The sequence below is a fragment of the Pipistrellus hanaki genome, assembly GCF_964339955.1.
Source record: "Pipistrellus hanaki genome assembly, chromosome: 3".
Lineage (NCBI taxonomy): Eukaryota > Metazoa > Chordata > Mammalia > Chiroptera > Vespertilionidae > Pipistrellus > Pipistrellus hanaki.
The window spans coordinates 7,620,336-7,635,009 of record NC_140505.1 but is presented as its reverse complement, the minus strand read 5'-3'; the positions used below and the strand labels follow the sequence as shown (position 1 = coordinate 7,635,009).

The window sequence follows — 14,674 nt, the reverse complement described above, 5'->3', positions numbered from 1 at the left end:
ATTTGTATAGTAAACTATAGCTACATGAAATCCAATGGGAATGGGGAAATAAGTTCAAATGACTAGCCTTTGAATTTTAACTCTCTGCCCTCTTCATTCACAAAAAAAAAGCAAACAAAATATCAAAGATTTATTTCAAAAACAATGATAAAACAAAACAACCCCATCCAAATGAATCATTAAGTTTTTGTGTTTAATATTTAAGCATTTTTCTCTTTAGCTTACCTCAAAATACACCGTCTTACATATATTACATCCAAGATATAACAGTGTGAATAAACCAGGAAATTGGGAGTTGCTAGGCATTACAAAAGAGAGAAGTCATTAATTCCTACACCCCTATTGTCCTCTCACCCCTCTCTCACGCTGTCATTTTACTGATGAAAAATCGAGTTGGCAAAATTCACAGAACCACCAGGCCTTGGCAAAGTGGGGACTCCATCCAGCTCTAAGGTGAGTTAACTGATGTCCTTAGCTGAATGCCTCAGGCAGTCTCCAAGTGGGGATGTCTTATCATCTTGCATTTGGAAGAATAAAATATTTTTCCATTTTTGTTTTATTTTCAGTAACATTAGTCTTTTGAAGAATACCCAAACTGAGACACCCACCAGAATAATGAAGCTCAATGAAGTGGTGTCTGGATTTTCACTGAAATCTTGTGCACTTTCTCACCTGGGTGAACGATGATTTCCTTAATGAGGTGACTGAACCATTCAATAACAGTTGTAATGGTAGGTCTGACTTAGGGCCCTCATTTTATGTTCACCGATGACATGGACCCATGACACAGTGTCTTCTTCATGTGAGAAATTTTATTATGTCCTATATACTTAGTGTTTATATTTGAATTTAAGCTTAAAATAATCACTTCGATGTTCCTAATATAAAATTTTTTGAAAGATTTTGAGATAAATGAACTTTAAAAAATTATTATTAAGATGTCATTTCTTTAGAGTGATTTTAGGTTCACAGAAGAATGGAGGGTGTCTCAGTTTGAAAGGGGAAGGTGTAGAGATTTCCCTTACACTCTCTACCCCCACATACCCACAGACCCCCCCATTATCAACATCTCCCACCAGAGCAGTGCATTTGTTCCAATTGATAACCTACATTGACACATTATAATAGCACCAAGACCATAATTTACATTATAATTCATTTTTGGTATTTTCTGGAGGATTGAAATTAACAGTAGTTTCACCCTAAACTAAGTGCTGGATTACTATATGTGTGCGACTTCTCTTCTCCTTAATGATAGGAGAATTCTGGAAGATCTGTGTTCTAACGATACACACAGTTACAGACCCGAGTTTCATAAAGCATTAGCTTATTGTAGTAAAGATTTAGACCTCTATCTATTTCCAGCCCTTTCACCCACTGATGGTATGATTTTGGATAGAAACTTAACCCTGATTGATCTTATCACGTTCAAATGAAAGAGTATAACCTGATAAGGACTAAGGTGCTTCCAGCTCCAAAAGCCATTATGAAGGACTGGAGATCATCAAGAGGATTCTCTCCTGATAATACATGATGTGTAAAAGTAATTGTGAGGTTATGTAGGATGAAATGAAATGAAGGCCATAAGTACACGGTTAAAAGGGAAATAGGCACAGAAACTATGAGTCAACTAATAAATGATCTCTCCTTGATAAAATCTAAAAAGTATCATCATAAATATTAAAACCTAATATAATTTTTAAAACCTAAACTCAAGCCTGAGTACTAAATTACTTTTTCAAATGAAATGTATATGTACATAAGTATATTTGTGTTCAACAAGAATAACTTAAAAAGTTCTAGAATCTCAACTAACTTATATCCTTTGGGTTTGTCAATTGAACTTGAATTGGCCTATGGGTCCCTCTGTTGAGAAATGTATATGTTTATTTGAGTATGGACATCAGTTAACTCACCTTTTGGGATCAAGACCAAGGGTAAGGAAATGGTGGTGATGAAAATATAAAAACTCTCTCTTTGGAAGACTTGACACCAAGGTAAGTGTGGATAAGAAAAAATTAGGTGTAGGGATTCAGACTATTAAATTTATGGTCTACACATTGTAAATACAAAGTTTCTCTTAAAAAAAGACCTTATTCTGACGAGGGCACAGCCCAATAATACAGTTAGGATGCATCTGTGTTTCTCCTCTTCAACTTGATCCAGATGCCATTAGAAGGACGAAGAATCAGCTCTCCTGCCAGACCAAGTTCTTCTCTTTTCTGGGTGGATTTGACCCAAAAATGCCTCAGGATGCATGAAAGAATGACCTTTTCTTCCATCATGGCAAACCTTTGACCTTCAAATCAATGAAAATAACATGAATTTATTACAGATCTATCCCAAATGGGAGAAAGAACAGTTTCTATCAGAGGAAGCAAGTGATGCTAGATTTTCACAGTAGGCCCTGGGCGAACCAGTGCCACTCAGGATGCTTCCTAATAATAAAGATTCTTGAGTGCCCTTCCCTGCTCCCACAAGAGCATCTGAATAGCTCTGGGGACAAGGAATCTAGCCCCCGCAGCACCCAGATGAATCCTGGCTCACTGAAGCATGAGAACCACTGCTCTAGAATGCTCTCCTCCTGGACCTTTCATGTAGTTTACTATATAGTTACCAGGCCTCATTGCACCAATGCCTGCATTTACATAAACAATAAAATGTCAGAGATACTAAAGCCAAAAGTGCTTCTAATGCATGGTGGTGTGCTTTCATTTTGTGTATGTACTTCTGCTGGTCATATGGTGGGCATTTTCTATTTGGTTTTGAAAAAAGCAATTCTTAAAAGCAATAAAAACAGGTTAAATAAATTCATTGTTATAAATATGCTTTCTACCATATAGATTATATTCTTCTTCAATCCAAAAATCTACTTTTTAAAACTCTACCATGAAACTGGTTATGCTTTATAATATATTATGGGCTGAATGGTATTCTCCCAATTTCACCTAAGTAATTCTTAACCCTCGGTACTTCAGAATGTGACTGCATTTGGGGATAGGGGCCTTAAAGAGGTGAGTCAAATAAAGTGAGGTTCTATGGAAGGGCTCTAATCCAACCTGACTGGTGTCTATATAAAAAGAAGAGATCAAGCCCTGGCTGGGTGGCTCATTTGGTTGATATATCATCACATTCTCCATAAGGTTGTGCGTTCAATTCCATCAGGACACACACCTAGGTTGTGGGATAGATTGCTGGTTGGGGCATATATGGGAGGCAGCCAATCAATATTTCTCTCATGTGAATGGTTCCCCCTCTCTCTAAAAATCAATAAAAACATATCCTTGAGTGGGATTAACTAGAAACACATACACACACACAGAGGAATAAACTATGTGAAGACACAAGAAGAAGACATCCATCTATAAGCCAAGGAGAGAGGCTTCAGAAGAAACCAGCCCTGAAGACACCTTGATCTTGGACTTCTGGCCTCCAGAATTGTGAGAAAATGAAATACTGTCATTTAAGCCACCAAGTCTGTGGTGCTTTGTTACAGCAGCCCTAAAAAACTGATATACTTTACAACAGTCATAGTAAAGTGGAGGAAAAAAAATAAAACAACTTGGTTTTTTAACAGATTTGTACCTGAGACACTACATCTCAGACATTATTGTGAGAAACCCCTTTCCATGTGCACCCAAAAGGTCAAACGATTCTGATGGATACAAACCTATACAGTTTCTGGGTCCAGCAGAGAAGGGCACATAGGCATATGGATGGCGTCCCGTCGAATTCTCGGGAAAGAACCGCTCTGGCTTGAACTCCTCAGGGTCTGGGAAGTATCTTGGGTCTCTATGCAGTGCGTAGGGAACGATGAGTAGTTGAGAGCCTTTCGTGACGATGTACCCCTCTGTCATGAGGCAGTTGATGTGTCATGAGAACAGAGACACACACACAGAAAAGTCCACCCTTCCCACTACTTTTATGAAAGAATTCTCACCAACATCAAAATCTTCATTAAGTTCACGGGCAATTATAGGCACAGAAGGAAAAATACGAAGGGTCTCCTTAATAACGCACTCCAGATATTTAAGTTTCTTCAGGTCTTCTAAGGTAACAGGGCGATCAGAATTCCCTGGTCAAAGTAAATACATGAATTAAAATAAGTGAAAGAACTATTTCAGCTTGGCAAATAAGATATCAAAAAAGAATATATTATAACATTAATACACTGAATGCTAAATACCAACAGTTAAAGTAAAATTCTTACTAGTATAATCAAAATAAAATGAGAGAATAATGCTAAATAAATTTTTTTAAAAAGATACAAAAGGTCACATGTTGTATCATTAAATTTGGAGGAAGTACTCAGAGTAGACAAATCCATAGAGACAGAGAGTAAATAGGTGTTGCAGGGCCTGGAGGAAGAGAACATGGGGAGTGGCTGATTAATGATGCAGGATTTCCTTTTGGCTGCTGAAATGGGTTAGTATTATATAGAGGTGACAGATGCATAACATTGTGAATGCATGAAACTATAACTTTAAAACATTTAATTTTAAATTCTCAGAGCCTCTTCCAGAAGTGTATCTTCTCCTGGGTCAGATTCTTGGGCTCTCCCCGTAGCCTGGCCCCCCCATTTCCACCTCAAGAAGAAATCCAAATGGCTTCTGGGTCTTGCCAATGGGAGAAAAAACACAGCAGGAAGCAACTGAACATATTGAGAAAGACAAAAATGAGATTGACTAACTCAGTGAAAAAGCCAGTGAGAAAATTCTGAAGAGCAACATATAACAAATTCTGCCAACCATTGTTTGTTATAAGAGGTAGGAATTGATGGTCCAAATCCCAATTTTTTGAGTAACAACATTTGCAACCATCTCTATGCCTGCATTGTTTGGGGAGATGGATGAAAAGGCACTGCGTTATTTAACCATAGTTGAAGTGATAAAATTGAAACGTAATAAATCAGGTCACAGAACAGCTTTTCATTTCAATGAAAACCCTTCCCTAGAAAATAAGTGCACCCAAAGAATTTCATCTGAGTGCAAGCCGTGATGCATTTTCAAAGTCCACTGAAATATCTGGAAAGGATTTGATGAAATATTCAAACCCATGGCAGGATAAAGCCAGCAGGAAGAGGCTGAGAACCAAAAATGTGGTTTATGGCCACTCTGATGCAGGTGCAGATAAGGTGGAGAGATCTTCCAAGGTGGTGTTTGTAAAATCCAATTCATTACTACTTGCTTCCTGATATGGAAGATGAAGAAGGGGAAGGAGAAGAGAAGGTGAAGATGATGGAGGGGGAGAGGGAGAGGATTGAAAGCTACCAATGAAGAAGTTGGTAAGGCTGAAGGAGAAGGAACTAAGGAACACTGATGGACTCCAAACTTCTTTTTAAAGTTTCCTCCAGTCACGGGGAGCAAGTTACAACCTGGTTTTCTTGTTTTTTTTTGTTTTACTCATAGGCTCAGTCATTGTGCTCTTGAAGTCTTTTCTCTCCCTTACATCCTGGTTCTCAACTTATTTGGGGGAAATACCTTGAGCTGAATACAGTGGGAAAAGAATCTCTAACGCTGTGTGTTCCAAATTTACTTTTTTTTTTTTTAACTTTTAAAAGTATTTTTTTCCATTGACTTTTGTTTATTTATTTTTCTTTATTGATTAAGGTATTACATATGTGTCCTTATTCCCCCATTGCATTCATATCCCTTCTATTACACCCTCACCCACCTGGTGTCTGTTTCCATTGATTAGGCATATATGCGTGCATACAAGTCCAAATTCACTTTTATCCCTTCCTGACTCAACAAACACTTTATGGAATCAATGCCCCTGTGCTCCATGGGAAAGAAAAACCTTCTGCTTACATTGCTCCGCTGGAGGCTGGAGGCTCAGCCCCTGAAGCAGTGCACAGAATTCTAGCTTTTTCCCTCCTTTCCCTGTACATTGAGCACACAGATTACACTGTGTCTCTGTGAAGGGGGACAGTTAGCATTTACCAACATACACCTGTCTACTTCCTCTTGTATGGAACATTTTTTGAAACTAAAACATAAATTTGGGTTTAAAGAAGGTCAAAGTGTGGATATGAGATGTTTGGGGTAGTGAAGTGGGTATTTTGATAGCAAGGCTTCCCCTTTGGTATGTTTAGTTGTGATGTTACTGGGCTTCCATGCAGTTTAAGATGATACTTTTAAAATAAAATAATCTCCTAATGATGGCCTGGGCCCTGCCACTCAATGGGAGAAGAGCGGACCTGCAGAATCTTATTGGGAACATTCATTCACTATTGTAATCTTGTTCCCGTTTATTTAAAATATTTTGTTTGTTTTACTGGAAAGAAAAGATAATGATCAATTAAACATTAAAAGTGTACCAGTTGCTTTACTATAATGAAACTAAATGTGAAGTGTACCTCAGTGAAAAAAAGAAAAAGAGGAATGAATACTTACTTCTCAATATCCAAAGATCAGTTGCTCAAAGAAATTTTAGAACTAATACTGGGGATAGAAGAGAAGTGAGGCACAATTAGCAAAAAGCTTGAGAACTAGCAGGATAAAAATCCTAGTAAAAAATGGTGTCAATTTCGTGAGATCCAAAACCATCTGTGACACCAGAATTGGGCTAGAAATTGTAAAAATCACAAACGTGGGAACACATTACAAAAGAATCCGGGTCTCCAGAATACCCAATTTACCACCAGAGGCAATCTGAGAGAAATTTAACTTGAAACGGGAAAAATGAAATGACAGAAACAGAGCCCAGGAGTTTAGATCGTCTCCATTCTACAAAACACAGTCTTCCCTCTGGATTTGAAAATCCAGTCCTCACACCATCTGGACATGAAATTACTTTTCCAACTTCACCTCTCAGTGGTTCTAACAAATGTTCTGAATTCCACCTGTCCTTTAATGCTTAATATTATCTGCCAACTTTTCCACTCTGCCATTGTGCACCAGGAGCCTCTCTTCCCAGAATGTCTTCCACCTCCTCCTCTTCTCCTTTATTATTCCTTCCCACTTTGCACTAGGAAAACCCATCAGATACCACTGTGTTGGTTGGCCAACCATCCTTTATCTTTCTTTTCCGAGCCTTGGGAAGCCATATGACATCTGATTAAACAAATAATTAAGTTGATGGCACAATGCACAGTTCCTTTGTGGTAGGCTGATCGTGACCCACAAATATATCAGATCCTAATTCCTAAAGCCTTTAAATATTACCTTTTTTTTGGGGGGGGGGGGGGAAAGGTGCTTTGGAACATTTTACGAAGGTAGGCTATAAATGCCACCACAAATGTCATGATAAGAGAGAGCAGAGGGAGATTTGACACACACCCACAGAAGAGAAGGTCATGTGAAGATGGAGACAGAGATTTGAATGATGTGGCCATAAGCCAAGGTACGTTGGCAGTCACCAGAAGAGATGCATTCTCCCCTCAGGCTTCCAAAAAGTGCAGCCCTGCCAACACATTGATTTAACTCAGAGGTACTGATCTGGGCCTTCTGGTGTCCAGAACTGTAAGAAAATAAACTTCTGTTGTATTAAGCCACTCAGTTTGCAGTATCTGTGACAGCAGTCAAAGGAGACTAATATTATCCTTCATCCCCTCTTCCCCTGTCTTCATGCCTTAAAGATAAACATGAGATCCAGAACAATGATCAAGAAAACAAAATCCATGATGATGAAAATGACACAGAGAGAAAAGAGCAAGCCCGGGATTCTCACAACATCCCTATTGGCATCAGCCTAGGACTCCTTACCTACTGGTTGTGCAAAAGAATTAATGTCCCATCAGCTTAACCCACAGCAATCCTATACGGAACAGCTCTCCTGGACTCCACTAACCAGCTTCACCTCTCCTCTCTGCTCTCCACTAGCCCCTTCCTCATATCACCCAAGCACACAGCCATGACTTGATACTTTATACACAGTGACTGTTTCTCCGATGAAGCAGCAAGGTCCTTGAGAATAGTGACATTTGTCTGTGTAGCCATAGCATCTAGCCTGGTGCAGTCACACGCCAAGCAATCAGCAAGCGCCCGTAAACAAATGGGTGAGGTTTGGAAAGGACATCAGGCCTGGAAGGGGTTCCATATGGCAGCCTTCCTGCTTATTACAGTGTCTTTAGATCAGGCCCAACTGCACTTTCTTAGTGAGCAAGAATGCCATTTGCTTCAGTGACTTGGGACCTTCCTTGTAAGTAGTGAAGGGGCCATACGTACCAAACACTTCGTCCAGTTCATTGTCCACTTTTTTCTGGACTTCTGGATAGCAACCCAATAGGTACAAGGCCCAGTTCATTCCAGCTGCAGTTGTGTCATGGCCCTACAATGTAAGAGGTGGGGAAAAAAAAAAAAAAACAGCTTAGAAAGCAGAGTTCTATTGGGAAGGTTAGGGATGCTAGCTCTATTTTGAATTATCTCTGGATTTGACAGCTGTGACATGACCTCAGACAGAACAAGTTAATTTCACACAGTATTTTACCTCTGTAGGAAACAAACCAATGAAACAATCCCTTCAAAGGGGACGCCTCTGGTACAGGGACATTTCAATAGGACAGAGTCACATACTTGGTGAGAGTATGGGCTGGGCTAACAGAAGGCATTCCAAGGGAACTCCGTGTGCTGGACTGTTTTTGAGGAAATAAAAGTGTGACTTTCCTGAGCCAAGTGGCCAGATCTGTATTTCTGCACTTCCCCCCATTTTTACAATCGGCTTTATCAGGGAACACATGAGTGGTTCTGAGTTGGTCTCCTCATCAAGAAGTTGATAAGTAGCCCCATTTAAACCTTGCTGAGTTTGAGGCAAAATACCAAACATTTTGCAGAAACAAATTATTATTCTTCACAAAAAAATCCTATGGGAGCCCATCTGATGTGGCTCAGTGCTTGAGCATCCACCAATGAACCAAGAGGTCATGGTTCGATTCCTGGTCAGGACACATGCTTGGGTTGTGGGCTTAAAGACCAGTAGGGGGCATGCAGGAGGCAGCCAATTAATGATTATATCTCATCATTGATGATTCTTTCTCTCTTTCTCCCTTCAATAAAAGTATATTTCCCTAAAATCAATAAAAATATACCTTTTTAAAAAAAAAATTTCGATGGGATACATGATACTGCTATTCCCATTTTAGAGATCACAAACTGAGACCCCTCAAAAAAAATGCTACATGGCTTTCCCTGGCCTAACTGCTTCTTAGGAGGTGGAGGCAAAAATAGGACCCTCTCCACACTCTTCACCTCGAGAAGTGTGAAGGATGTGGGGTGAGGAGACTCCAGCTCCAATACTGATGGTGACACCTTGACTGCCAGGAGCCAATTCCAGCCTGTCATAATTACGAGAGTTTCATCAAAAGGTTGATGAGCTTGGGGGCTCAACAAGGGCTGAGTCACATGTAATCACGTATGTTGGAACAGCTAAAAAGCATCTCCCAAATCCTGCATAAGATCATCGTTTGCTGCCAGACAGCTCGGGGCATCTTAATCTACATGCTATTGCCTCCTGTTTGGCAAAGACCTGAACAGCTATAGGCTATTCCCCAATCTGACAATGCTTTTGTACCCTACCCTTTGAAGTGTATTATCTCCACCTTGCCTTAGGACAAATTGTGTTAATAAAAAAGCATGAGTCCTGAGTCAAGGGGAGTCTTTAGTTCCTTTAGCTGAAGCTCCTCTGACCCCTAATGCCTTTCAAAACTATCTTTCGTCTTTGGACTCCTGCTTGATCTATGCATAGCCTTTCTCCAGATTGCTGAACTCTTCGTAATGCTGGGACAAGAACCCCGGCATCGGTGGCCACCTGAATTAGGGCTTCCCGAACCCTCGCAACACCAACACTGGATGACCTTACTCTCTGTCCCTTAAATGTCTTTAGGCATCAGCCCCTCATTTTCCTGTCCTCATTTCACCAGGACACTCCACATGCAAAATGGTAAGTTCTTCAGAGGGAAAAAAATGTATTTGAAAAATAAAAAAAATAATATTATAACTCTTACTGGTCCATTTACCCTATGCAACACAAGTGATTATTGTAATATTTCATTTCCTGGGCAGAAGTTTCTGAAGCACTTGGTTCAGGTCCTCAGTTGATTTGTTAACGACTTTTCTGAAATTTTAAAAAATATGCTTAGAAGTCTCTGATGTTGATATGATTGTTATTTTCTCACACTTGCAATTTCTTTACAGAAATGACTCTGAACTCCAGACAAAAGCTGGCCCATGTCATTCAGTTGCTTAACAAATCATAGAGGAAGTGCTCTTGCTAAACAATTTTAATAACTTCTCCTGAATTTGAAAATGAGCTTCCTGTTTTATTTTTGTCTGTGACCCAAAGGCAGCAAACACAAAGCACAGAACCAACAAGTGCATTGGCGAAACTGCGCAGGGCAAGAATCCGCCAGACCAGGAGCATAAAGGGCCTGGCATAGACATCCATCTCAGAGGGAAGGAGGGGTTGGATGTGTGAATGGGTGGGAAGAGATCAACCAAAGAACTTGTATGTATATATGCATAACCCATGGACACAGACAATAGGAGGGTGAAGGCTGGAGTGAGGGGAAGGAGCAGGCTATAAGGGGTCAGTGGGGGAAACGGGGACAAATATAATACTTTGAACAATAAAGATTTTAAAAATAAAATTTAAAAGTAAAAAAATATTTAAAAAAATGAAAGACCTGGCAGCAACAGCCTGCGTTATCTTTGGAGCAGGTCACAATACTGTAGTTGTACATGCCATGCCCACTATTTCGTGGGAATAAGGAAAAAATTAGAATTCAAAGAATGTTAGAGCTGTAAGAAAGAGATTGTTAGTCTGGTTGTTCTTGTGGAAGTGAGAGGTTACTGGGGGGAGATGCTGTGTATGTGCAGGTATGAGTGTGTGTGGATGTGCAGGTATGAGTGTGTGGATGCATGTATTGGGGCAGGGGACTCTTCAGCATCAGATACCAGCCAATATCTGTTACACAAGAATGTGAAAGGATTCCCCTAGTCCTCAGGGCTGTTCTGTGTGGCCCATGCTATAACAACGAGGACACAGAGGCCCCGAAAGGGAGAGGAGGTGCTGAGGTCACACTTCTAGTATAGGTCAGAGCTGGGATTTGCCCTCACAGCCCACTTTTCAATGAATTACATGTCCATTTTCTGCATACTGTTCCTTCTCAATAAAGTTATCTGCTTAAAATAGAAGTTTGAAACCACCCATTTTTCCACTTTCCACACGGGGGACTGAGACAGAGATCTGCAATGACTGGGCCTGCCTCTATGGCCGGTCAGCACAGACCTGGGAGCAGTCAGATCTGTGGACCTTTCACAGCGCTTTCTTCCTCCGCAGAGCCTTCCTCTTGGGGAGTCACACACCCAGGCGGCTGCAGGCAGAGCAAGTACAGTGCGTGCAGTCCGCCATCGAAAACTGAAGGCTTTCCCTTTCCTCCATTTCCAGGATATTCCACATGCTGCCTTTTAACACCTTTTCTTAATCTTTATTTTGTATGCTCAGTGGTTGAGTGTTGATCTATGAATCGGAAGGTTATGGTTCAATTCCTGGTCAGGGCACATGCAGAAGGGAGCCAATCAATGATTCTCTCCGATCATTGATGTTCTATCTCTCCCTATCCCTTTCTCTCCATTAAAAGAAAACAAACAAACAAAAAAAAACCAACTATATATTTTTAAAATGTGTCTTTTTTTAAATATCAAAAGCAGAAATCTCTTTAGAATCACAAACTGGTTAATTTCTCTACTACAAGGAGCTGGGATGATGGTGGCTAGCAGGAAAGAGGTGTGGGAGAGGGTGTGAGTGAGTAAGTAAGTGACAGGGGAGTGTGTGGACGTGGGTAGTGTGTGTGTGAATGAGTGAGGAATAGTCAAATCCGGCAGAAGAACCAGAGGCTGGCAGTCCAGGCTCTCCTGGACAGGGAGCCCCTACCATTGCTGTGGGCACTCCCCGGGTTGTGGGGATGGAGCAGGGACCCTCGCCTTCTTGAGGGAGAGAGCAGACTCCCCTAGGAACTCAGCACCATCACCCAGACTGGCCTTGGACACTGTCTGTGACCCTGCAGCCACACCAGCCAAAGGTCTGCTGCCTCACCCACAGACCTGCAGACCCTAGGACATCTGCCTCCAAGGAAGCACGGCTTCCGCAGCAGTAAGTGGACTTGCCCCTCCCTGGCTGTGGACCTCTGGACACCACAGTCACACTGATCCAGTGCACAGACTCCTTGAGTCCACAGCCCTGGCAGAGGGCTCTCTGGTGCCTCTGAGTCTCTGCTGGGTGCACAGGTATCCAAACAAGGGCGCACAGCCCCGCAGTAGAACCTCAGACTTCCCCATTCCCAGCTGCCTGCCCACAGACACCGAGGTCACGTGGTTTCAGCACACAGATCCTGAGTCCACCCCCAAGCAGGTGTCTCCCAGGTGTCTCTGTGAGCAGCCGCTGGGCACACTTGCATCCAACCAATGGCAGAAGACCCCGGCTGCAGAAACTCAGACTTCCCCCTCTTTGACTGCTGACCTCAGGTCACCTCAGTGGCATGGATCCAGTGCACAGGCCCTTTGAGCCGTTGCCCCAACAGGCAGCTCCTGGGTTCCTTTCTGAGCCACAGCAAGACATGGTAGCGATGCTCCAGCATATGGCCCCCCTGAGCCCACCACCCGAGCAGATAGCTCCTGGGTACCTCTGTAATCCACCTCTGGGTGTGTGTATCCAACCAAGGGCACACAGCTTCCGAAGCAGAAACTGGGACTTCTCCCTCCCCTGGTGGGTGGCAGACCACGTTCGTGCAGCTCCAGCTTGTGGGCACCATGAGCACACAGCCCTAGCAGATAGCTCCTGGGCCCTTCTGTGAGCTCCATGGGGCACGGCTCCGTTAACAGGATCCATGACATCCCTCTCACAGCTGCCTACCTCTGGATACCTTGGTGAGTTATGGAGGACCTGCCTCCCCAGACAAGGTCACATTGTTTCAGCCACAGACTCCGAGATTCCCACAACCCTAGCTGCTGTTTCCTGAAATTTCCTTGTGATTCAGAGAGGAAAATCACCTTGGCCAGAGTCCCACTGCCTCAAAGGCAGACTATGGGACAGCTACTCCTCCTCCCGCCCCCCACACGGGTTCTGGGACCCTCATATGAGTTTAAGAGTGACACTACCCAAGCAAGAGTCACACAACACCAGCCAAAGTCATAGTACCTGAGCCTCAGGCCCTAAGATCCTTTTCTGCCAAGTCCATGAAGTCTGGGAACTCACAGTGAGCACATATCAGTGAAACATCAGGGAACCTTTTCCACAAGAGCTAGAACAAGGATTACAACCATAGGATTACAACAAGGATTACAACAGCTTGCACAATTAAGCTTGGAGCAAGTCACATTGCCAATCTGTGACAAGATTTCATCCACAAATAAGAAACTAACTTTCAAGACCCAACTACATCAAGAGAACACAAATAGCTCAAGTAGGAGGCTCCACTAGATCACCAGGCCCAGAAAATCTGAGAGACTGCACCTCTGGATCCCAAAAATTACCAACTATATAGCACCACTCCCCCCAAAAAACCTAAGTAGGTAGCAAACCAGTTGGATGTAAGAAATAGAAACAATTATAACATTACAGCAAAAAAATGGGGAGACATAAAAGCAATCACCACAGAAGAGGAAAAAAGGAATCATCAGAAAGGGAATTAAATGAGATGGAGGCAAGTAACTTGTCAGAGGAAAAATTCAGAGTAATGGTTATAAGGATGTTAAAACATTTGGATGACAAATACACACAACTCAATGGAATTATCAGAAGTTGAATAAGAAGTCACCAACATGAAAAGGAATCAAGAGGAAATGAAAAATGACCTAGCTGCAATATAGAACATAATGGAAGGCTTCAACAGCAGGCTAGAAGAAACTGAGGACCACATCAGTCAATTAGAAGACAAGCTAGGAAAAAACACACACATGCAGTAGCAACTGGAAAGAAAACTTAAAAAGCAGGAGGAGAGCCTAAGGGAGCTTTAGGAGATCAAGAAAAAAACAACATCCTCGCCGAAACCTGTTTTTTGGCTCAGTGGATAGAGTGTCAGCCTGCGGACTGAAAGGTCCCAGGTTCGATTCCAGTCAAGTGCATGTACCTTGGTTGTGGGCACATCCCCAGTAGGGGGTGTGCAAGAGGCAGCTTGCTGGAAACCAATCAGTTTCACTAAAAGAGAGATGTTGACAGGAAGCCAGGAAGGCTGGTCAACAACTTAATTGTTCTAACCACTCACCCTTTAGTTGAGACATTGTTAGCTGAAGCAGTCTCCACCTTGTTTGTCCCGTGTAAGTTTCTGTTATTTCCTGCCTAAAGGCTACATGTAAATTTCTGTTTATGTCACCTAAGATGTTTTCCCCAAAGCCTTAATAAAAGGGGATGGCAGGGCCAGAGCAGGAGTAGTTCTTCCACTAGAGTTGGACTACCGCCTGGCCCCCCATATCGCCAAGTTGAATTTCTTCAAGTCACAAGTCTCTTCATTTGTGTGCGGCCCTTCTCCAGAACCTGAACCCTGAATTGGAACTCTTTTCACGCGGGCTGTGAAAGAGTCCTACAGCAGCTGATCGATGATTCTCTCTCATCGATGTTTGTAACTCTCTGTCCCTCTCTCTTCCTCTCTGTAAAAAAATCAATAAAATATATTTAAAAACAAAAACAAAACATAACATCCTCATAATAGGGGTTCCAAAAGGAGAGGAAGCGAAGCAAG

At 42.1% G+C, this 14,674-nt stretch overlaps 1 protein-coding gene across 2 annotated transcripts in view; it reads right to left on the bottom strand.

The window, feature by feature from the left end:
- The window catches only part of LOC311619414 (cytochrome P450 4V2-like), a 171,126-nt gene that overhangs the window by 94,460 nt on the left and 61,992 nt on the right, over nt 1–14,674 (bottom strand). The window contains exons 8-11 of one of the 2 annotated variants that reach the window (XM_084877721.1): nt 8,169–8,271; nt 3,941–4,075; nt 3,671–3,850; nt 112–2,299 (exon numbers count right to left, since the gene is read on the bottom strand). The exons of the other annotated variant lie outside the window; for it this stretch is intronic. Of the exons in view, the coding sequence (XP_084733847.1) occupies nt 2,127–2,299; nt 3,671–3,850; nt 3,941–4,075; nt 8,169–8,271 (591 nt within the window). The 3' untranslated portion in view covers nt 112–2,126. Of the gene's footprint in view, nt 1–111; nt 2,300–3,670; nt 3,851–3,940; nt 4,076–8,168; nt 8,272–14,674 lie in introns of those variants that run through there. 2 annotated transcript variants of the gene reach the window in all.